The 24702-nt window shown below is 31.4% G+C and overlaps 2 protein-coding genes across 2 annotated transcripts in view; both read left to right on the plus strand.

Annotated features, from left to right (window-relative positions):
• The window catches only part of LOC120348712 (tRNA-dihydrouridine(16/17) synthase [NAD(P)(+)]-like), an 89916-nt gene extending 80884 nt beyond the window's left edge, over positions 1-9032 (plus strand). Inside the window, 6 exon segments of the mRNA XM_039436127.1 lie at positions 1002-1147; positions 2894-3018; positions 3969-4124; positions 5264-5351; positions 5354-5479; positions 6883-9032. Of these exon segments, the coding sequence (XP_039292061.1) occupies positions 1002-1147; positions 2894-3018; positions 3969-4124; positions 5264-5351; positions 5354-5478 (640 nt within the window). The 3' untranslated portion in view covers position 5479; positions 6883-9032.
• Positions 9033-13205: 4173 nt separating this feature from the next.
• LOC111046702 (huntingtin-interacting protein 1) overlaps positions 13206-24702 on the plus strand; it is a 71775-nt gene continuing 60278 nt past the window's right edge. Inside the window, exon 1 of the mRNA XM_039436593.1 lies at positions 13206-13507. Coding sequence (XP_039292527.1) covers positions 13424-13507 — 84 coding nt within the window. The 5' untranslated portion in view covers positions 13206-13423. The remainder of the gene's footprint in view (positions 13508-24702) is intronic.

Consider the following 24702-nt stretch of genomic DNA (forward strand, 5'->3'; position numbering starts at 1 on the left):
GAACATTTGGGCTTCATTCTAAATTGTAGGAGATTTTGATTCTTAAGTAATACTGGGAATTGTTATTTTAGTTTTCCTTAACAGTGAATTAATTACTGCCTAACATTATGATAACATTGTCATTTGCAAGTAAATTCAACAAGAAGTCAATTTCTCTTTTCAATTGTCAACATGCACTTAACTTATCGTCTTATCTTTTCACTACTCAACGTCAATTCAAGTGATTTAGTACCTACAGTCCAATTACTAAACAACATTTACTCATGTGTTTTGTTGGTGAGATTATGTTGTTAATACTCGAGTGTTCAATCGCTTTTTATCTGTGAGTGTAAACACGTAGATTTTTTTATCTATTACGTTTCAATCTTAATGAATTTTTTGTCTTTGCTTATTATTCCTTAATACCATGTATACTGTATGGTATGATATAATGGATAACAACGACCATGATCATTAAATTGTATCATATTTTTACCCAGCTCGAAACTCATCTGAATAAAGCTTACGTATTTATAAACCACTTATGTGTTTCATAATTGTTGATTAATATCAATCGTTATATTTACTCACTTGATGTCCTAAATATTCAAAATTCGTAGAGAGCTGATTGAAAATGAGTACTGAACTCTGTTCTAAAGATTTCAGTACAATTTATGTAGTAATGTCACACATTTTTTAGAATTCTCTCAAAAATCACATTATAATGGAAATTAATATGTAAGTAATTATCACTTATATTGAATAGCATTTTTTCGAAAAAAATTATTAGAAGTTCTCATGATTTGGATACATTTCACCAATGGTTCAATTTCAATTGTCAATGTTATTGTAGACAATGAAGTTAAAATATTTGAAGTTATAAATAAAAGTGCACATTTAAGTTGATTCATGATAAATGATGCACATGATTTGTGATATTTTTATCCTACCACTAATTATACTAATACACCAGCATCAAAATGAATTCCGCAGATAACCGATTATTGCCTATCATTTCACAGCCTATCCTTGGAAGAGAACAGTGACGTAAGAGAACTTCTTGGGAAAGCTGCATGTATGGATGAATTTAGAAACGTTGTAGACATTTTCAAGAATCGGTACCTCAAAATCCATGAAGGCGAGCTTCCTTGGAATGTTACATATACAGGTAAATACAAATGTATTTAACATTTTTGTATGCTAGTTTTTGTATTGCTTTGAAGATGCATTCTGATGAAGAGTTCTGATGAACAAATTATCGCACGTTCTTTTTTCCGTGAGAACAATAGCAAGTTTTTCCAATCAAAAGACAGCGCTCAAAGTCTATCACGGATGTTTTTTGTCTCTATAGTATTCTTTTTTGGGGTAGCAACGTGTCAGATTTGCAGGAGATCTTCCTAATACAAAAGAAAGCAGTTCGTGCTCTTGGTGGTATTAATCCTTTTGGCCACGATTCCTGCAAGCCAATTTTCTTGAACTTAAACCTGCTGACTGTTCCAGCCCTTTATTACTTGGAAGCAATTATGTTTGTTAGGAAGAATGGGCATAAATTTGAATCAAACAGATCCCAACATGCGTATGGCACCCGAAATAAGAATTCCATCTTATATTACCCAGTTCATAGAACAACTTTGTTCGAGAAAGGACCATATTATTCGGGAATAAGGTTCTTCAACCAGCTCTCCACATCATGAAGAGATTTAGATGTTAAGACTCTTTCAAGAACTCTGACTCAAAGGCTGTTGGAAAGAGTACCTTACACATTGGGTGAATGCTGTGAAGCTATCAGGGGATAGAGGCAACTTCAGCATATAGAATAATACTACAACTTGACGTGTTGCATGCTGCAAGAGCGCTGCTCACTTAATAATAACATTTGGTTACAAATCCATAAAAAAGACATGATATTCTTAATACCGGTGTTGTTGAGTGCAGTAACTATTATTAGCTATGAAATTACAGTAAAATTTAAAAAGCAATACTTATTCTAGACTGTGATAGAACATGAGATAATTTTATAAGTCTTGTAGGCCTATGTGGAAATAATTGTTAAAATGAAAAAAAATATGAATTTTATGGAATAGGCTTCAAATAGGGTGACAAGCCCTGAATAAAAATATGCTATTTCTGTAATCAGTACAAGTTTCTTCAGAGGTGTTCTTGGCTCTCCTTACTTCACTCCTATGCTATTTTTCCTTTTACATTTTTATTACCTCCAAGCCTCTGTTATAATCTCTTACTATTACTTTTCAAAATTTTATTTAATTGTGATTAATTGGGAAGCAAACAGTTCAAAAATGTGGCTTATTAGTTATTACCCCAGGTTTAGTTACAAGTTTTCATAGAATTTTGTAAATTATTATCTTGTATATTATTTTCATAGAATCTTGTAAATTATTATCGCATAATGTCAAATACTGTAAAGAATATGTCAGAAACCTTTCCTTCAATCTCTAAAAGTGAAAATCAAGTATTCCACTGTAAAAGGCTCAAGGGCTTGTTGCATAGTAAATTTTAAAGTTCTGAAAAAAGCAAACCTTGATTTCACTTAGGGTCATAGGCATCTTCTCAACTTGAAAGGAGATTGGTCAGCTGATGGCTGAACCAGTAATAAAACACATAATAGATGCGAATCTTTATGTAAAACTAGATTAGCATTAAATGTAGATGGTGCATTAGACTTGGAAAAATTTGTGATAATAAAATTTTAAAAAAATTTTTAACCAATATTACAAGCATTCACATTTTCCTGAAGCTCATTAGTGTAACAAACATTGGCAACCGCTGTACAAATGAATTATATTCGTTATAAATAGTTTTCGCTGTACAGTATTTGAAATGACAAATCAATTATTATACAGTATAGGAATCAACATAATTTTAGAGTTATCTGAAATCAATTAATATGTTTCAGATTATAATCTCGATCTTCCACCCTGGTTATGTAAATCTTATGTAAGGATACCACCTGAAGAACACATCAAGAAACTTGTAGAGAAAGTTAATCGTAACGCTGATGTTATGTTTGATCATAAAGAGGTGAGTTGTTTGATTCCAAAATACTGTAGCATTCCTAGTGGTATTGCTAGGTCTGAATAATTGGAGTTCAGTGTTTGAAATACATCTGAAATGAAAAAAAAAATATTTGAAACCTGTCAAAATATTCTAAATATCTGTATCGATACTGGTACAGTATTTAGTATTTCTTTCGCTATCCCTGGTACTTTTTCACTATCTTAATGAAGCCAGATTTTTCTACGTATCAAGTTATTCACTTCTGAAAGCTTGGTGTAAAGAACTCTGTCGCCATTCAGTCAATGAACTTTATAAGGAACTCACTGCTTACAACCCTAGTGATAACCACGTTTTTTGTTGAAATTTATCGATAGTTTTTCACAAACCTCATGAATCTGATCAGCCAGTTCTTGAAGCGTTACTCTTCGATTCTTGACTAGGAGGCACTCAAACTACAACTTGGCTATGGATGTTCGTCAGAGTCGTCAGGAAAAATGTGTAGAATCATAGTTAACAGTACTAGTAGCTTTTAGATAGAAGACTTATTTATTGCTATAAAATATGCCTATCAAATTTCCAATAAAAATGATTGCGAATGAAAAATGTGGAAATCTTATTTTTCGCATGCCGCTGGTATATGTGTAATCCAGTTTTTATGACAGTATAAGTGTCAGAAGGCTTCAGCATTATAGCTGAAGATGTGTTAGTCTCAACATTAAGTAGCAGTCCTGGAAGTGATATACTAAATAGGGTGGAATCAATTACATTCAGTTTTCTTTATTATTATTTAATTAAGCGCACTGAATGTATTGTTAGTTTCCAATATATAATTCCACAATATCAATATGTTTTCAACAAATTTCAAAACCACTACTTTGCATGTTTACTTCATTAACTTTTTTGTTTTCAACAAATTTCAAAACCACTACTTTGCGTCTTTATTTTATTAATTCCTTCATGTTCTTATTTTCCAGAATCAGGATGTATTAATAGGAAAGCGACCAAGTGATAGTACAGAGAATGGATTATCTAAGAAGAAATTGAAGAAACTGCAAAGACGTGAGAGAAGTAGTACAAATAATGTTCGACGTGAGATTGTTATGTGCCAAAACGATTGCAAAAATCCCATGGTACAGTATTTTCATTCACTATTACCCAAGTAAAGATATTCATTCCTTTAAACCATAATTCAGAGAATTCACAGATTGGAAGAATAGCATTTTCTCAATTTAACTATGTAGAATAAGTAAAATTTATTACATGGAAACATTTTGTATCAGTGTAGAGATTAAAAAAATCTTCTTTTTTTACTGATGTTGATTTTGGTGAAACGAAATAAAAATAATTATTTTTATTAGGTTGATTTTCTATGAATAAAGCCGTCCTGTATGGGAAATTTTCTCCACCACTCGACCTTATAAGTGTTACCAATCAAATTATTCTTGAATATTCAATTTTGATTTTCATCATTATTGTCGATGGATTCAACTGTAATTGCTGATGAACTCTATTATAATCTTGAACATCGTATTGTTTATGTTTTAATATTGAATAGTAATATTGTAATACGGTTCTGTTGTAAAGAATTGATTGCTATAAAATCAAATCAACTTTCTTCTTTATTTCACAATGAACAAGGTACAAATACAATTATAACAAAATGTAATTTTTTAATTTATAGAATCACTAGTACACTTTATTTTTTGAAGTCATAGCTCTGTTATACAGAATGGATTGCTATAAACTCAAATCAAAACTCTTATTTATTCCACAATGACCAAGGTACAAATACAATTATAACAAAATGTAATATTTTAATTTATAGAATCACTAGTACACTTTATTTTTTGAAGTCATAGATTATGCTGAAATTGATATAAAATTAATAATGCAATTCATACATCAATTGATTTTTAATGCATTATGGAAAGAGCCTAAGTGAGTAGTATTGTTTATAAATGTGTGAAAATATTTGGCTAGTGAATTATTACGTTAAGTACTCAACCCAAAACCAAAGTGAATTAAATTATTATAGAAAGAAGTGACCGTTACGAATAATATATTCAATAACATCTTAGGGCGTAGCTTCATTATTTAATCATTGTTATTCACTCGAATTATATATTTTGAGCTCTTGTATGATTCCCAAACAGTTGCCTTCAGTTGGTTGGTAATTTTTGTTTACAATGCACATTAACACAACCTAAAATTTAATGTAATTCAATGGAAACTAGTAATAATTTTTATTTTCAATAACATTTTCTTACAGGGTCAGAAGTGCAGTTTCTCCCTATGCAAAACATGCTGCCGAATTAAGTGTTACGTAGACCACGAAGATTGTGCTGGACATGGAATTCTGACAAAACTAGGAGAGAAAAAGCTAGAAAATATCAGATGGATGTAACTGATGATGACAGGATAACACCTACAAATTTCATTGAAAAACCCACAGTACAAACGCAACAGATGGACGAATCTTGGTGAGGTTACTGGATTATTCTCCTTCATCTGGCTCTGAAAGAATGGCTAATAAGACTGGGATGGTTTCAAGATAGAAAAAACACACTGGAAATTAGCATAGCCGATAAGGCAAGAGATAGATTTAAAAGGTTTCTTCAGGAACATATCCTAAGTGACGACTCTTAGATCCTAGTCGCTCGACGACTGTATCAACGGCTGTAGTCTATTACTGTTTATTATTGTATAGTCTATACCTCATGGGCCGGTTTCCGAGCTCGGGATTTGGCTAAGTTCTAGACTTTAAACAGCTGGAGTAAGAAAATTGGCTTTCCGAAACGGGGCGTAGTCGTAGTCATTGTCAAAGTCACGTTTGAATTAAATCTCAAAAAATTGGAAAATTAAACACAAAATAAAATAAGGAGAAAATAGTGTAAAGTTTCAGCTATACTGAATTATTTAGAAAAGTTTAATTCCTTCAAGGAAAAACGTTTCCAATCATAGAAATGAGAAAATAAAAACTGCGACTACGCCCCGTTTTGGAAAGCTAATTTTCTGACTCCAGCTGTTTAAAATCTAGATCTTAGCTAAATCCCGAGCTCGGAAACCGGCCCTATATGTCGTTATAGAATCTATAGCAACTTATAGAGGCGGCTATAATCGCATAGTCGTCGATAAGGAATTGGACCTTTACTACTATAATGAACATTAATACTGACTTTCTCAACGCTAGTTAAATGCATGTTAAGCCGTCGGTCCCGGCTGCCTGAAAAGCAGTCGTTAGGTCATTTCAGAAGCCCTGAAATTGATCAGTTGCGACGTGAAAACTTTGACACTGGACCTGAGCCAGCCAGACCAATTGATCATATTATTATAACGCTAATTTAAATGCATAAGTATTTTTGCATAATTCTTGCTGGGAATGAAGAACTGCCTTATTCTCTCCTTTCATTGGAAAATAGTTCTTACAAGGTTTCTTAAAGTTCTTGAATGTATATTTTATATACTGTAATGGAAAAATGTATCTGAACAAGATGAACATCTACTGTTCTATAAGGATCTACTTTCTCGAAGAAATATATTTAATTTTGAATCTCTTCTATTTTATTGAAAATACAGTCTGTCAATGACGTATTTATTGTTTTATAAAGTGTTCATAAACTAAAATCCACAAAAGATCTATGTGGACCTACCGGTCCGCCGAAAAATTATCGGGGATGACAGGACCCTCAATTGTTTGAACTGTGAATTAAATTTCGATTTGATTTTTTTTTCAAAAAATAATGCATTAAGCTTTTAATTTCTTCTATTGCGTTCAAAATATAGTTCTTCAACTTCCTATTCATTTTTGTCTGAGTTAAAACTCTACAAATAGCCAGTATTATTCACTATTACTTCTTCAAAACTTTATTATTCTGCTTTATTTTACAGATCTTAGCCCAATCACAATCATGGTACCAGACAGTCTACATATTTGAATAAATCTTCTACAAAATACATCTATTAGCTGATACGGCAGGCTGCTATTATTACTACCAACTACTAAGTGCCTTTAAAGGGGAAAATAGACTTCATTTTCAGTGAAGCATCATATTTATTATAACCGGCGATTCACCATTACAAGAAATCGACAAATTCTTGTAAATTTTATCCAGTTAACCGATATAATTGAGTTACTTTAAAACAGCAAGTAAGAGGCTTGTTTCAAGTGAGATTTATCTTTTTTATATTAGAATATATTTACTTGCTATTATGAAGTAGCTTTACAATATAGGTTGTGATGTATTACTATACTTTGTATATTTTATATAAAGATTCCACATGTTATTATGTTGTACCCTTTTGTACATAATTATTGTATTATTGTATTCCACTACTACAGTATGACGTGTTCTAATTCACTAGAACGTCACTAGTTAGTACTTCAAACGGAATTTTATGTTTTAATCCATGTGTTTTTCCGTCTTTGTGAAAGTTGACCATTATGAAAAACATAGTATTTATATATGTAAAATAGTGAATGCTCTGAGAAATACTACATCTGGGGCCTGTTTTATAAAAGTTACAAGTCCTGTAATACAGAATTTAGAAGTTTGTGTTTCATAAAAAATTTACAAGACATTTACCTGTATTACAAGTAAATAATACAGGACTTTATCATAGTTGTATTTCATAAAAAGAAACTTCCTGTATTACTGGACCTGTAAGATGTTGAATATTTTATCATTGTTTAGACCATCCTAAAACTTTTACAAGTTTAGGTAGAATCTTGAAAAGCGACATTTTGTTGAAAAGGCAACATGTTAAAATGGATGAAGGTAGTAGTTCTAGTTCTGGTAAAGATGACTATGTTATTATTCGTAGGCCAAGAATTTACAAGGACAGAATTGCTTACAATTTATGATGCAGAAAACTTATCAATATTATGAACGGTTTAGATTAAGCTCTCTCAATAAAGCAATATTGAAAATATTCAGAAAATGTACGTCCGTAATGTCTTATGTTTTTTAATAAACAAATTTAATTAATGTCGTTAATTTAATTATTAACATTTGATAATCAACTTTTTTTGAAACATTACTACTCACATAACTGTTATAATAAGTTATGTAAGTTAAGTAGTTATTATATTTTCTCAACAATTTATCATTAACAAAGTTATTTTCCAGCATTTATGCAATCTGTCCATCGTCAGAAATTTGATAATGTGGATTTTCCACCAAAACATTTTAAGTAGGTAGCACTTTGTTCAAATACTATATTAGGCTCACTGGCCAATGAAAACATTAATTCAAAATAAGGGAACTGTAATCAGGCGAATATTACAGGTGATTTTACAAGTGTAGAATTATTTTTATGAAACATAAGTTTACAGGATTATAATTTTAATTTATAAGTCCTGTAATACAGGCCCAGTATTACAAGGGTTTTATGAAACAGGCCCCAGTTCTAAATTTTTCTATATTCATCCTACTGGTATTTTGTTCAGGCCTGATTTATTATTTTATTTCAAATGTACTTTGAATACAAACACACTATTTCTATTATAGTTTTTGTTCTCATAATCTCTGACGGTATTCCATTCAACTTATTAGTCTCCGGAGGAATTCAATTAAACGTATCATTAACTAACTTTATTATTTTTCTTATATTTTTAATTTCTTGTATTATATTTCTCTTATCTTTCAACCTTTCTATTAATTTGTGTCTGTTCAGGGTTTAGTATTTGTAGATGGATGCACGTTACCAACAAGAATTTTATCTTTTATTTACAAATTTATCTTTGATTTATTCATCTCAAAGATCAAATCCTCATGAAACAAATGAATAAATCCTCAATTTCTTTGCAAACTCTCACTGTATTTGATATGTTCGCCAGCCTCTTCTTGTGAACAAAAAATGATGATTATATTTTGAGATAAGTGTATTTAAGTCTTACCAAATATTTTACGACTATCTTTCCTCAATATTCGGAGAAAAATAGTACAATAGTGTTTTTAATAGGCTGAGTACTTTTGTGTAAAAATCATCCAAGTTTTATTGTAATTAATAATACGATATTAAAATGTGTGTTTTTGTTATTCCTAGATTCATTTCAACATAATCCTGTAGCTCTGGAAACTATTTTTAGCTGCTAGCTCTCCCTCTTTTAAAATTTCAGGAAATTCAGTGTTGAAACAAGCCATACATAATCAATACATCATACATTCATCAATTTAATGTAGTAGTAAATTTTAATATTCTGGTCTGTACTGGAATGAAATAAAAATCTTCATATTCTTCAACAACTGTTGTTTGTACATTATAATTATGTTTCAACCATATATATTATTATAATGTTTAAACATTGTATCAATCCTCAAGTCAGTACTTACATTTTTTGGAAATCCGTTCGCATTTGAAGACACTGGGACCCATCTTTAACATAGAAGGATTTCTGGTTTTACACCACATAAACTTCTTTAGTATTTTCTCAGGCTATTCATCAATCCAGAATGTTTACTTTAATTAAATTTGACTTTTAATAGAGAATAAATAATAAATAAATGTTTATTTCCCAAAAAACTAAAACTACTACATTTACAGAAAATATTAGATAAATTACAAGTACATACGGTACAATAGTTAGTTACAATAAAAATTTGTTATACCGGTAATGTGTCCTCTACATGTTTAGTGATTTCTGTGTGGGAATTGACCTACTCCACTAACGCGTATCATGTTCTAGAGTAGGTTTTGTTTTTTGTGCGGATTATTAATTAGTGTTTAGTAAGAATATTGATGTAATCATAAAATTGAGTCTACAATATCCCATGAACATTATAAGTTCCAGTTGCTGGAACATATATTAATCCTGGGTCGAATTTATCATACCAAAGATCCAGCTTCGATCAGAGAGAAATTCACCTTCATTTATTTAATATTTTTCTCTACATAAATGGGATATAAATCACCCTCTATAAAATTAACATCTCTATTGTGTTTTTCATTACTATCTTTTTTTTGTCAAGTCAAGTTTTTAAATATCAAAAACATCGCTCAAACAAACGGCAACGTGATTTCAAATATTTACATTTCACAAGTGAAGATCTCCGGGTCTGTACATTTACAGAATCCTCTTTCACGTGTGAAGCTCACAAAGCCCGATCTCAGTAGCCCTGTGAACACACACGTGTTCAAATGCAATTGATTACTCACGTTAGCAGATTTTAACGTTTGTCTACAAACTGAGTTGTAGCTAATTGACGGTTCCTTATTTTGACTACTGCGACACATTCCATCCTAGTTGGTAGAGTTAATCTACCTGGTTTGTTAATCTCACTCTGAAAATCGTATGTGTCAAGTTACCTAGAATTCATTTTTTTCAATGTATTCTAGGTACACTGGTGTGTGTCATGTGTGATAAGTAGATAGATAGAAAGATAAATGACTTTTATTTACACTTTACAATAAAAGTGATGTGAGCGAAATTGAGGCAATAGAAGCCCCCTCTTCCTTTTAACCCACGATAAGTTACATAAAAATAATAATATACATTACAATTTGAAATTAAATGATAATTAAAGATTATAAGGAAACAACTAAATCAATTCACTACAAATTGAATAAATTAAGACGAAAAAAAAGAGAAAACTAAAACCAAGAAATCTTAATAGTGAATAAATCTCACTCACACAAAACATTCACACACACAATCACACTTACACCTCTAAAGAACATAGAGTAAAACCGCCTAGTTAAGCCCTCCCCCCCTGATCCACGCCACGACAGCCGCACTGAACCGGCGTTGACTGTCGAGCAGCCTAATATGAGCTGGCAGTGAATTGCATAATCTAATCGCACTAACATGGAATGACTTATTATATAGCTCAGTTCTGTGAATTGGAACGGACAATGAGCAAGCTCCATGACGCGTCCCACTCCTGCCAACATCACCCATGAAGCGAAACCCCGCTGCCAAGTAATTGGGAGACAGAGATTTCAAGAGTTTGAAGAGGAACATGAGTGAATGGAGACTCCTGTACTCGTGCAGTCTTAGAAGTTTGAGCTGTCCAAAGTATTGAGTAATATGTTCGTCACGTCGTAAACCAAAGATGAAGCACACACAGTAATTCTGAGCGCGCTGCAATCTCTGAGTAAGTTGAACAGTCAACGCACTTGTGAATTGTGAATACAATTTATTATTGCTTAGAGACATAATAAGAGAAATAATAGTACAAGGAGTATCCTTAGTTTTTCTCTCCCGGTCAGTCCTCTCTTGTAGAAATAATAAATTATAAATATAATCTCAACATAATCTAGCCTTTGTTCAAGCACGGAATAAGGATATTATCAAGTTGTTCTTTACTTTGTGCTCCAAGCTACTAGTGGTATTACCGTACATTTTGCTGTTGATGAAAATGTCGTTGAATAAATTCAAATTGGTTATAATTTTGATTTATATGATGCGGACATGAATCCTGAAAGTACATTATTTATAAGCATTACATTTTCGTTCTATCAGTTCTCATGTGAGCAATCTAGCTTATAGCACTGTCAATGAAGATGATAATACTTTATTCAACACAAACAAATACTTCAGAAGTAGGCCTATCCTATAGTATTGTAATTTATTGCTTTTGGTGTTGTTATGTGAATTTCAAGAGGAAAAGATGATGATTTTGTTATCAAGAGTAATTGAATGCCTCAAGAGATCAGAAAATATGTGGATTTCTCTTCACCTCTAGCGCATAACTTAAATTCGAGGGAAAATTCAAGTAGAGAAGGTGAGTTGGTGGCATTCCATTGCTCAAAATGGTAACATTATTGCAGGTAAATTAATTATAAGCGGCCAAAATCCGACTGTAGACAGGTATGTACAAAGAAAGTAGAAATTCCATTATAAGTGGACTACTCCTGTGCAAGCAAGATACCTGTAAACAAGACCTACACACCTGTAAACAAGAAATCACCAAACATACTTTATTACAGTGTTGAGTTGTATAATTCATTAAAAACGTTTAATTCCGTACCGTGATGAGTGCTTCAACTCATCTGCGACTAAACTTATAAGTATGAAGAAATCCATGGTCAGGATTTTTAAAATTTACAAATTAATTCAGTCTTTTCTACTAAAGAGATGCCGATGTTTGCCTTTCGTTTTTTGAAGGCTATATAATATTATCGTTGAGATTTATTATCTAGGACTCTTCCTCTCCAATTAAATAATAAATTCTTTGATGAATAATGTCCAATGGTTACCGTCAAACCGGCTAACTTGGGACAGTTTAACCCCTTACCTCCAATTCCAACTTACCAGCTGTCTGTGCAATCGATTCCGAGTTCTGGCATTGTGGATTTGTTGGGAACACATCATTGAAAATATTTTATAACGTTTTGAACATCTAATTAACAGCTAAGATACTTTTTTAACAGTCATAACAATCTACTATCACTAACCTAGAGATTGAGCCTTTAATAACTTCTATTGTGAACACTCAATTATTTTACAGTTGAAGTATTTTTATTATGAATATGAAACATATTATTCAAAATCTAATGTCACAAGTTAGCCTTCAACCACTCAATTGTCTTATTCCTGGCAAATTATATTGGTGTTCCAAGTTACCCAACCTCCGGTTAATTAACTTGGGACACCATATATATATTTTTCAGAGCAGGTTGGAATTAAATGTATATATTTGAACTATTAAAGACCTAAGTTTTGAGCACAAGAGAAATAAAATATTAAAATAATAATGGAACTGAATTTTAAGTCAAAGTTGAAAACTGTACCAAGTTAGCCGGATTGACGGTACCTACTTAAAAGATATCAAGGTTTTTGAGAAATTATCTATCGCATTATAATAATAAAACTATTTAAGTTTTAATATTCTATAGTATATAATATATTATAATTATTATATGTAGTATAGTTATTGTATATAGGCTAGTTATTATATAGTATATAATACACTGGCAACAAAATAAAAGCCCTTTGTTGAAACCCATTTGTTTGAAAAGTTTTAAATTCGCGCCATTTCCAGCCGATGCATTCTTGAATGTACAATACTGGAGAAAAGCAAATAAATTCACAAGAAAGCAATTTATTTACTATTTTATAAGTCTTCTAAAAATCATTCTACAATAGTGATGAGTAAATAATCTATAAATAATATTATCTATAGCATTCAAGTAATTGAACTTTTTGTTGCGGAGTAGTGCACAACCTGATTGTTTCTCCCAACCATATGCTGTTTGTGCCGAAAAGTGTTCTGTTTCATGTTTTCTTTCTGCACTCTTCACAGGATCACAGTCTGTATGTAAACTTTGTAGTGTTGTATGTGCCGAGAATAAATCTTGAGTGAAGTATTAAAGTGTTTTTCTAAGTAGTGATATATTTGCTGTTTGTTCATAAATTATAATACGGTATGTGTTTGCTGTGTTTTGTGGTTGTGTGTTAAATTTCTTTGACTGGTAATTGATATCCAGAATGTCTTCTTTGTCATTACCTCGAATGCTGCATAACCGGAAAACAAGTTTGGAGGTGGAAAAAGAAAATTTTGAAAAGTTCCAGGTAAAATAATCTTGTCAATATACTCTTGCATAGTTTGTTCTGTATAAATTTGTAAAATTTAAAATTAATCCCAGACTTTCTCTTTAATGAAACTTGATTTCACAGCTGACTTATTTTGAGGTTGAGGCGGTGTGGTTTTGTTGACATTTTTGTCATATCCTCCAGCGTGTAGATTTGCTGAGCAAGAATTAATGTAATAGTTATCTTTTGTCATCCATTCCATCACTTTTACAACAATTCTAAACTCTTCTATTGCTATTCAATTTTGTTAAAAGTGAACATCTGTCATTCATACTTCCTACATTAGAAATTATGTTCAAGGTTACATTTAAATTGGATGCTGTTTTACTATCACTACTCCCTTCAAGTATACTGCAATTGAGCACCACTCCTTTTATAATGCAATATGTATTGCTAACATTTCATGAAGTTAAATTTTGATAGGCTATTTAAAAGTTCTGGATAGAAGAAATATGGCTAGAAACTCAAAATATTCTTAATTAGACTAGCATCAATAATAACAACTCTTCAAAGTATACTACCATACTATTATACTATAATCATTACAGTGTAATGTGTATGATTTAGTCAAATTTTGAAAAAAACTGAAAATTTACCGTACTATACTACTTTGATTTTAATGTCAAGCAATAGTCTATGAAGAAAAAACTTAGGAGACTTATTAAGCAATAAGTCAAGGGATAATAAGAACCGTATAATTTTTACATTTGACATATAAGCTAGGTGAAATATTGGTACCAGTTAAATAATATAGGCTATAGCACACTTAAAATTTAATAAATTTTATACTCAATATAATATCGCACTTGAGTATTAATGAGATTCATTTAAAAAAAGTTCAACTATTTAGCCTAATAATTACAACAATTGATTGAATAAGTTGTGAAATTTATAAGCACCAATTTATAACAGTCTATTGCTATCCTGAACAATCGGTAGTTTAGATCAAGCCATGGTAGATTTATTTTACTCACCTAGAATTAAAAATAATCTCGAAATCCGAGAAAATGTGATTATCCAATTGCAAACTGTTGGCAACTGTTGATTCTATTAAATGATTCACTATGAAGAGATAGCAGACCTCGTGTGTCTCCAGCGTTATTGCCCTGTAACAAGCTGGCTCAAATCTTTGAATAGTAGACTTGAGATGCGCGGAACACTAGCATCACGTGATCAATTTTCATAACGGCAAGGAAAGTTGTGTGAGTGCGCCACACCAGATTTTTGATAAATTGGATGTAATTTGTGAAATTTATCATTAATATTTTTCCAACAACTGATTCAGTTGTAAGTCAAGTACCTAGTAAGTTATTCAACATATGCAGTTCCATGTGATTTACATGACAACTAACCTCATAATAGAATAGTCCACTTTTGTATTAGGAATCACAATAATATTTATTAGAAAAGATTGCTGGATAAAATAAAATAATTTTCTGATGTGAATAATAGTCAACTTAAATTAGTTCTTCTCTTGCAATAAGTATTATGATGAAAATTGAAAGAAAATATGTGGAGGAACTGTTTGATAACATTACATCCTTTGTAAGATTTGTTTGAAGTAGATACAATTTTGATAAGAATAATTTATTGTTATCTGTCAATAAATTAGTGTGACCCTTCATTTTCTTTTTTTCATGGGCAATAGAATGAATCCCGATAGGAAGAAGAGCCCAGATAGTTATGATGAAAATAAGGGAAACTCAAAAAATGAGAATAAAACAAAAAGTTATAATAAATCTAGAGAATACTCGAAAAGTGATGACGAGAACAAGTGGGAACAACAATCTAGTGAGAACAAGAGGGGACAATCAATTGAGAACAAGAGAATGTCGAGAAATGACAGTGAAGAAGAGAGAGATATTATGTTTCAGGCAAGAGCAAGTCATTTTCAACCGAATGAAGACAATAGTTCGGATAAATCAAATCCGAAGGATTTAGACGAGATTTCTGATCTGAGTAAACTGGGTTTGATCGGCGAGATTGATTATTTCCCGGCAAATGTAAATGACGGCCGGTGCCCTATATGTATGCGGTCGATCAGGGAGAGCCAGAAGAGAATAAGGTGTGACGGCGACTGTCGACGGAGTTTCCATCTGCCCTGTACGAATTTGGACGAGAGTGATCTGGAGGCGCTTTCGAATCCGCACCTGAAATGGGCCTGCAGCACTTCCGATTGCCGCCTGTCCGGCAAGGCGGTGGCACGTGACGTCAAGGCACTTGACAAGAATCTTGACAAGCTATTGTCGCAGATGGAGTCGATCAGAACGGAAAGTGTCGCAATAAGAGGCATGTTGGGAGAGGTTTTCGATAATATGAAGTCTATCAGAAAAGAACTGTCGCAGATGAATCGCCCAAAAAGGTTGTCTCATGATTCGGATCGATCCTTTGTTTTATGAGAAGATTTTATTCTGTTCTCCCAAAATGACAAAGTCTAAAATTTGTATATTGATATGGTTCAACAGATGACAAACTAGGGAAAAATTAAGGTAAAAATGAATAAGATGTTGTCAATTTTGCCCAGATATAAAGTTCATTATTTCATCTGGAGATAATCAGAATCTTGTCAGAAAAACAAACAGTATTTCAATATTATGCTCTAAGGCAGTTCGTTACACTTTTATTTTTATTTGGATAATATTTTTAATATAATTGTTAAGATCATTATAAGAGTGAGAAAAAGTGGCAAATGAAATTTTTAAGTGGTCTAATAAGCGAGTTATGGTTGTTGAAGTGCTAACTCCGTTTTCTTTCCAGATCATAAACGATTTCGACTATATTAACAGAACTTCTCTTGAAAATACAAAAAATATATCTTCCCAAACTAAAACATTTTATTCCTTATATCGTTTATAAATGAAAGATTAACATTTTTCGTAAATTCGATAACTTCTTTATTTTGGCATTAATCGCGAAAAAACGCATATTAGAACAAAGTCAATAATATACTGAATGTATTTAAAAAACTCCAATAGAAATTTCGAAACCGTTTATGATCTGGAAAGAAAACGGAGTTAACACTTCAACAACCCATAACTCTCTTATTAGGACACTTGAAAATTTCAGTTGCTACTTTTTCTCACTCTTATAATAATCTTAACAAATATATTGAAAAATAATTTCCAATTTAAAAAACGTGTACCGAACACCCTTAAAAAAAGATTAACGAAAAAAATGTAATCTAGTTTCAACAAATTAACTTACATAATCTAGAGATAATCTGAAACTTGTCAGAATAGCCTAAGCTTACAGTACCGTATTTTAAAATGCATCACAAGAAGAAAAGGAGAACTTTTCTTACTTCATCAAGACACAAAACAATCTGGAACTCAGAAAAATTGGAATCAAAGTTAAATAATTAATCTCAGTTTTGTAATTTTCTAATGGGTTATTTTTGTTGGTAATCTATATTTGAATTGTGCTTCATAAAGTATTGTTTGATAACTGTTGCTTACAGAACTGTAAGCTGTTTGAATCAGTTTGTTTAGGGATATTTTAGATGTAGGATAACAAGGCATTATATAATGCAATAATTGTAATCAGTGGGATAAATTATCTCATTTTTCTGGGCAACCTGGGAATCAAGTCCCAGTAATAGGAAAAACTTAAAAAGTCCAATCTCATCTGGACTGACATCTGAGACAAACAAAATAAAATTCTATAGAAGTTACCGTGGTTTTCAAAGAGAATATTGATAAAATAGCAGCAAGAGATTATTGTACGTACTGAAAAAAATTGTTTGTTCTCAAAATTTATATTAAATTTCAAAATATGGGAGTTCCATTTAATGCGAATCAAATTTAATTTCTTAATTATAAGATTAATTCATTCCAATTTATTGCCCACCATTATTCATCAGCACTCTAATTTTTGTATCAAATATTACGCAATAACCGTGGGAATCAAATTTAATTTCTTGATTATCAGATTAATTCATTTTTATTAATTGCTAAACGTTGCTTAGTACTGATAATTTTATCAGTACCTACTCTATTTTTTTATTTCAAATAGGTATCACGCAAAAACCGTGGGAATTATTATTCTAATCTATTCAGGCCAAGCTATAGTGATAATTAGTCTCGAAATTCTACAAGAGTTGCTATACTATTTGAGTGTTATTAAGTGATTGAAAAAATATAAAACTATGATTGATTTGACCTCTCAATCGACAGAAAGCTTTAGATACGATATAAGAGAATGGAATGAAAATATTCTTTAGTAGGAGTTAAGTATTTTCTCTACCACCCAACTCTCAAGAAGAATCTTGAGATAGTGAGAAACGATTAGAGTAAGCCTGCAGGAATTTGTATCCTTTTTCCTAGATACTATACTGCACCAAGTTGTGTAGAGGAATAAACCACAGAAGAAGTATCCCTATATAACATATAACATAGACCTATAATAAATTATGTTTTTTCTCCGTGAATAAACGCATCATTTAATTGACGTTTCCGATAGCTTTGCTTATGCATTGAAGGAATAAAATTATTCTTATTCATCTGGGTGCTGCAGGATAAGAGGAGTGACTACTAGAAGTGTGATGTTATCATAATTTTAGTAATTCTTAATTGAAATTTTGCTCATGCTCCTTGTAGCTATTTGAATGAGCTTTGACAGGGACTCTATATTGAGGTCCACGTTATAATGGTAGTGTTGGATAAGCAATGGTATTGCTATCCTTGTCTACCATTCAACAAAACGTATAGCGCTGTCTCTTTCTCGCATTGCTCTGTTGCCGGATCGTCTTTTAACAATGTAGAATTAATAATTAATTAATAAAATATTTCATCTTAACCCTAAGACTACCAAATAGGGTCTATGAAGCGTGTCCCGTCAAATACCAAACAATCAATTTTACTATTGGGATAATATGTCCCAATACAAAAAACACGATAAAATGAATAAAATCTAGTAAATAGCTTTTCAATTTTAATTTCACATGATATTATTGACATTTATGAAGTTATTTGCTTACTTTCAACTCAGAATAACACTGCAAATCACATTAGAACAGCTTCATTCAGCACAAAACCAGCATCTGACACATGCATGCATGAGAGCATATAACCACAATATAACCTCAATTCATAATAATATGGCGATCAGATAGTTCTAAACAGCTGATGTATTTTACAGAATAGACCCTAGACTACCGCTGGGATGCATTACTGTGTAGTTCAGATGATCTATTTACCCACTGGGATTCGATGAACTTCTATTGGGACATATTGTCCCAGTTGTAGTCAGAGGTTGGTCATTTATGCTGGGACATATTGTCCCTTTGGTAGTCTAAGGGTTAAATATGAAAATTAATTATGAAATAATTGAAAAATATTATCTCTTGCTAAATAAAATATTATAAATTGATTATTTTAAAGCAGAATGAACAGTTAATATTACATTAATAAACGTGTATCAGCTACCGTCTATAGAAGGTATTGACAAGACAGAGGATCGGCAACGTTGTCTACTATCTTTCTTCACTGCCATTATAACGTGGACCTCACTATAGAACCAATTCACAGTGCCAATGATCACTATTGTACATTAGTTGAGAGGTTGATCTGTTATTTATTTCATTCTGCAGTAGACGACATTGTCAATGTCATGCACTGTGATATCTTCTTCAGCTATAAGACTGCTGTCAGTATTTGAATGAAAATAGATCTGTAGAGAAGGGTTGGTTAATGCATATAGGGGAGAGTATTTCCGTGTGAACGTTTATCTTATGCTAGTGCATAACCAGATAGAGCAGACAGGAAGGCTGTCAACAGCTGTTTATCTCTGGTTATGTTTGTTGAAGGGATGTCCAAAGAGGCTGTCATGAGATCGTACTATTTCCTGTAGGAAATTCTATTGTTGAAAACTAGGAATCTATGATTGCCATCTTGGAAACTATGATTTGCAATAAAAAACATGTAAAACGCTCTTCAATATTCACGAGTAATATCAAATTTTAAGATCCAATTCAATGTGTAGAAAATCGAATAAAATTTTTTTATTACACAATAAATACAAAGAACAAAGTAGAATATAACATTCTTATAGGCTATGAATAGAATCCCCGCTTGGATGATTTGTCCTTGTAAAATCGTATCTAAGTCACCCCTAGGCCTATATTCATTTTATAGTCTTCTAACAAAATCTTTAAATCGCAATCGTTAACTTCATTATGTGTTTGTGGTTTTAAATGAAGTGAAAAGTGAAATCATAGCCTCATTATTTTTTGAAACTTTTATTTGTAAAAAATTGGGAGAAGACAGTTTTTGGCTATGCCTGCTGTCTTCTACCAATCATATTATACTGTAATACTGATTTGTGATTGTCAATGAAATAAATGAATAGATGAATGAATAAAAAATGCTTGCTGTATTGAGAACAAACTGTAATTTTTCCTTACACTTGGTGGTATCTTAGACAAGGAGAAGTAGTTTAGCTTCAACTTATAACAAAACTAACCGCAGTATGATAAGATAATTTAATGTTCACTACAAAGGAGCATCATATCGTTTTTATAGCGTAGACTTAGACTGTAATTAGACACTCACCTTCTCCAAAACACCATGTAGATCTAATTGTAAAATATTGTTTGAAAATACTCTAAAATTTTATAGATTCAAGGTTGTAAGACTGGCTCATTCATAGATAAAAAGTGAATTTCTTATGTTACCAGAGTAATTGAATATTGAAAATGGAATCTCTCATTCAAGAAATAAAAAAGTGAATTTCTTACGTTACCAGAGCAATTGAATATTGAAAATGGAATCTCTTATTCAAGAAGTAGCTGTACAACTGGAAATGACTGTAAAAGATTAGAGTAGACTGAATCACATTTTTGTTAGGTACTTGAATTCTGAATGTTTATCGGATTATGCATGTCGTTTCTTCGATAAGTTTTGAGTGCTTTCCACGTTTTCTCGATAAATTCGTGTCAAGTGTATCAGTTGTGCTTTCATTCTTGTTGGTTGCGTTCAATAAATTTGGTTAACATGGACGAATATGAAGACAACAAAGTGGACGCTTATACTCTCAGCTATTGGAAAATGGTTCGAAAGTTTTCAGTTTTCTTGTTTCAAATAATAATATTAAATCTTATTAATAAAAAAAATGCTATACGGTATCACAAATAATTCAAAATATTATAATAGAATAACAGCTCTAAACATGTTGCTAGGAGTAGGCTACTTGTTGAGCTCAACAGTTTTTAATGGTGCTAGTTTTTCAATAATATAATTGATTTCCAATTAATAATCAATATTTACTAGAAAATATTGTGATAGTGAACCTAGTCATTGCTCCTATTAATTTAAATTCTATATTGTTTGGTTTTATTCGTATCATTGAGTAGGATTATACTGAACTTCCAAGTTTCAAATATTGTATAAAAGTATTCATAGTAGATTCGTCTACAAAACTAAATTTAAATGAATTATAATAATACTATTAATTGTGCTGAGGGTAATCCCCACATAAGCTCAAGCGCATGCGCAATGGGAAGGATGATGATGATGATAATGATGATGAGGGATGATTGGGCCCACAGTGAGTTCTAAACTCTACTTATATTATTACATTGCTATTATATTATTAGAGAGCAAGTAAATGGAGATGTACAGTAACATCGTTATCAGAAAAAATGGATGCCTTGAATTTAATTGAAGGTAATTTAGATAACAAGTGTTGAATTTTCCATACAGTAACAGATTATTTATCAAAAGTCAATTGGATAGGATGTTAAACCTTGCAACCTTGGGAGATTAATAATTCTATCTTATTATTAACACAACTGTTGAAGTAATCAAATCAATTCAAGTAGATAGCATAACCTATCATTTTTATTCATTCATAACTCTACCTTCATTGTATTATCATTCATCCCATCATCATCACCTAGGCTTAAAAAACTTCTAGAAAGTCGCCTTTTTAAAATAATAAATAATCCTAATTTTCTGACTGATAAGAAGTGATCCCCTGGTTTCTTTCAGTTCATATTGTCATAATACAAGCTTATATTATCTAGTCTCCATTATCGAAGTCTGTTTGGATAATTTGGAAGAAAATAGGAAGAAATAGTTGGAATGAGCCGTTTAGATAAATTGGAGGAAAAGAGGAAAAAATTGATGGAATGAGCTGGCGGAGACTAGAGATAAGGATAATAGCAAGAGACTTGGCCATTGGCTATTGAACATGAAAGAGGCCGAAAGGAATTGAGAGGGAATAGGCCAATCAATACTTCAACACTTTGAGGAGCATAAGTGGTCTGCAAGAGAAAGAAACCAGACGTTCTTTAGGCAAGGAAAGGAGATGAGAGAAACTCTGGAAATCCTAGATTGGAGATTAGAGAGAGCAGTGCTAGAACTAGATTGTAGGGTTTTGAACTTCTCTCGAATAAATAATAGATAATAGAGACAAAATGTTGCAAGGACAGTGATTTCTATGATGAAGTGATATTTTGAGTTTGATTTTGAATCTTACATTTATAGACAAAAAATATATAGATAGTAGATAATAAAGACAGATAATTAGAAAGATAGAGAATTAACTACAGATAATAAAGATAAAAATGTTGCAAGGACAGTGATATCGATTTCTAGAAATATTTTTAGTTTGAGTTTGATTTTGACTTCATTACAAAAAAAAAAACACTATAGTGAGGTCCACGTTATAATGGAAGTAGAGAAAGATAGGAGCACAACATTGCCGATCCTCACTGTCATGTCAATGCCTTCTTGACATTTTAGCTGATTTCACAGATTTCTCAAAGTAATATTAAAATTGTTCGTTCTCGTTTAAAATAATCAATCATATTTTATCAAGCAAGAGATTTTATTTTTCAATAATTTCATAATGAATTTTCATAATTAAGATGAAATATTTTGTTAATTAGTTATCAATTCTATATTGTTAAATGCCGATCTGGCAACAGAGCAAAGCGAGAAAGAGATAGCGCTATCCGCTTGTTGAATGATAGACAAGGATAGCAATACCATTGCTAATCAAACACTGTCATTATAACGTGGACCTCACTTTATCTCTAATCGTACTTTGAAGAAGGGCTTTTGATAATTTTCTCTACGGGGACCGGATTAGATTAGATAAGAGGCACACATTTATTTATTTATTTATTTCGACTCCATAGTTGACACCATCAATTAATATTATTTTGCGCAATGATGAATAAATATTGGTTTGGGTTAATATTTCTTATCAGTAAAGCTGTCGTACTGCCTGTATATTTTCAAAAGTTTTAGAAATGAAATGGGTCCGTGTTTGTACATGTCCAATATAATTTATTTATTTATTCAGTCATGTACAATTATTACACTTATGTGAGAAGGCACAACAGGCCCATGCCCAAAACTGTCCCTACTCAAATTTTTACTAAAGTCCAAATTAAATTGTAGGTTAAGCTACTATCACTTATTAAAATAACAATTTACACTTCAAAAAACTAACAAATCTTCAATCATAGATAGATATCATTAATAACTAAATCTCACAGAATTAGGAACAGTTATTTAAAAAAATAAATTTCGAATAAAACTGGAAAATGTTGAACATATTACTGATCATTGGAGTATTTTAACTTGTCTACAAGTGTATAAAATACGATCAAATTTGAATAAAACTATGTCATGATGCCTTTCCTATTTAGATACCTCTCTATCAAATTCCTGGGGAATCCTCTTTAGTTAATAGTGGCTTGAAAAAGCTTTGTTGAATTTTTTGAATACCCTCTAGAACCTACTTTTTTATCATTAATTCAGCAAGTTGATTGCTTTTTAATAAAGCATCCTGCTGAAATTAAAAAAGCGTTTGTTGCTTTTGTATGAGATTGTAGACCGTAACCAGAGCTGGTTGATGGTGAATTGATGCTGTGTTCTGTGTGATGGGCTCCGCTTGTAATTATACTGCACAAAACATGTTGCAGCAAAGTAGACCGGCAAGTAACGCTACGAGTAATTCATGCATTACTGGCTAACAAGTTAACAGTATCTCCAATTGTTCAATAATTGGTTTCGTTTAGGATCATCTGACATGAGAGGAGATCGACGGAAGGAAGTGTAACTGACCCGTGGCCATGTTGCACTTTATTTATTTATCTATTTCATTCCACAATTAAAATATCAAAATTAATGATTGGTAAAGAATCAACAGGATAAACCCAAAACTGTTTCTCTCCCTAATTTTGATAGAAATAGTCCAAATGAACATTCTAAACAATATATTAAAGTGATATGAAAAGTTTTAACTTTGAGAAAGTATTCCATACTCTCTTATGAGCTCATTTCTTGAAATGACAGAAATTATTTTTGACAAAATACGAGTTATTTATAAACAATCACAATGATATCTTGTTCAAGAAATCCAAGCAAAAACTGTAAAGTGCATATTTTACTTGTGATAAGACAGACTTTAATGAGTGCCGATGCATATTATGTAATGAGTCAAAAATATTCTGAAGGGAATTCAACAGAGATTGTTATGAATAATTATGCAGATAGATCAATCATCAATGAATAATCATCAAATTATTACTCTGAAAGATAGTTATGCTTATTAAAGTCATTCAATATTTAATTTCAATTGAAGGCTGATTAATTATTGCAATAATTTATTGTCGGCACGATTCGCAATTTTTAATACTCCATTAAAGACCTAATTATGATAAAAGATAACTTGATGTAATGGTGAACTTGATACCATTTCTTATGGGCAAGTTAATCCAAAAAATGAAATAAATTTTACTGTACTAGAGTAGCTCAATATGATAAGAACGGTGCTGTTTATTGTAATGGTTTCAGATATTTATAAAAATAAAACTTGAGGTTCGTGAATATTTGAAACATTTTGCCCTACTTACTGTACTCAACTTGCAGATGATGACTCTCAATATTAAATCCAATGATTATTTAACTGAAATTGAAATTTATTCACAACAGTGATCAGTTAAACTCCAATCAAACTTATGAATTCTTGTATTAAATAAATTTTCAACTTATAAAAAAATTATGACTAGTTTTATGAGAATTTAATTCAATTTATGGTATGTTATGTCAAGAAGAGTATGAAGCTAACAAGTGACGGCCTAATTGAATTGTTAGTACGGTATTGATTTTCACTTAAGTTTGGAGCAAGTGGTAGTAGATTCAGTTCTGTGTGGGCTTTGTATG

The sequence above is a fragment of the Nilaparvata lugens genome, chromosome 10 (assembly GCF_014356525.2).
Source record: "Nilaparvata lugens isolate BPH chromosome 10, ASM1435652v1, whole genome shotgun sequence".
NCBI classification, from domain to species: Eukaryota; Metazoa; Arthropoda; class Insecta; order Hemiptera; family Delphacidae; genus Nilaparvata; species Nilaparvata lugens.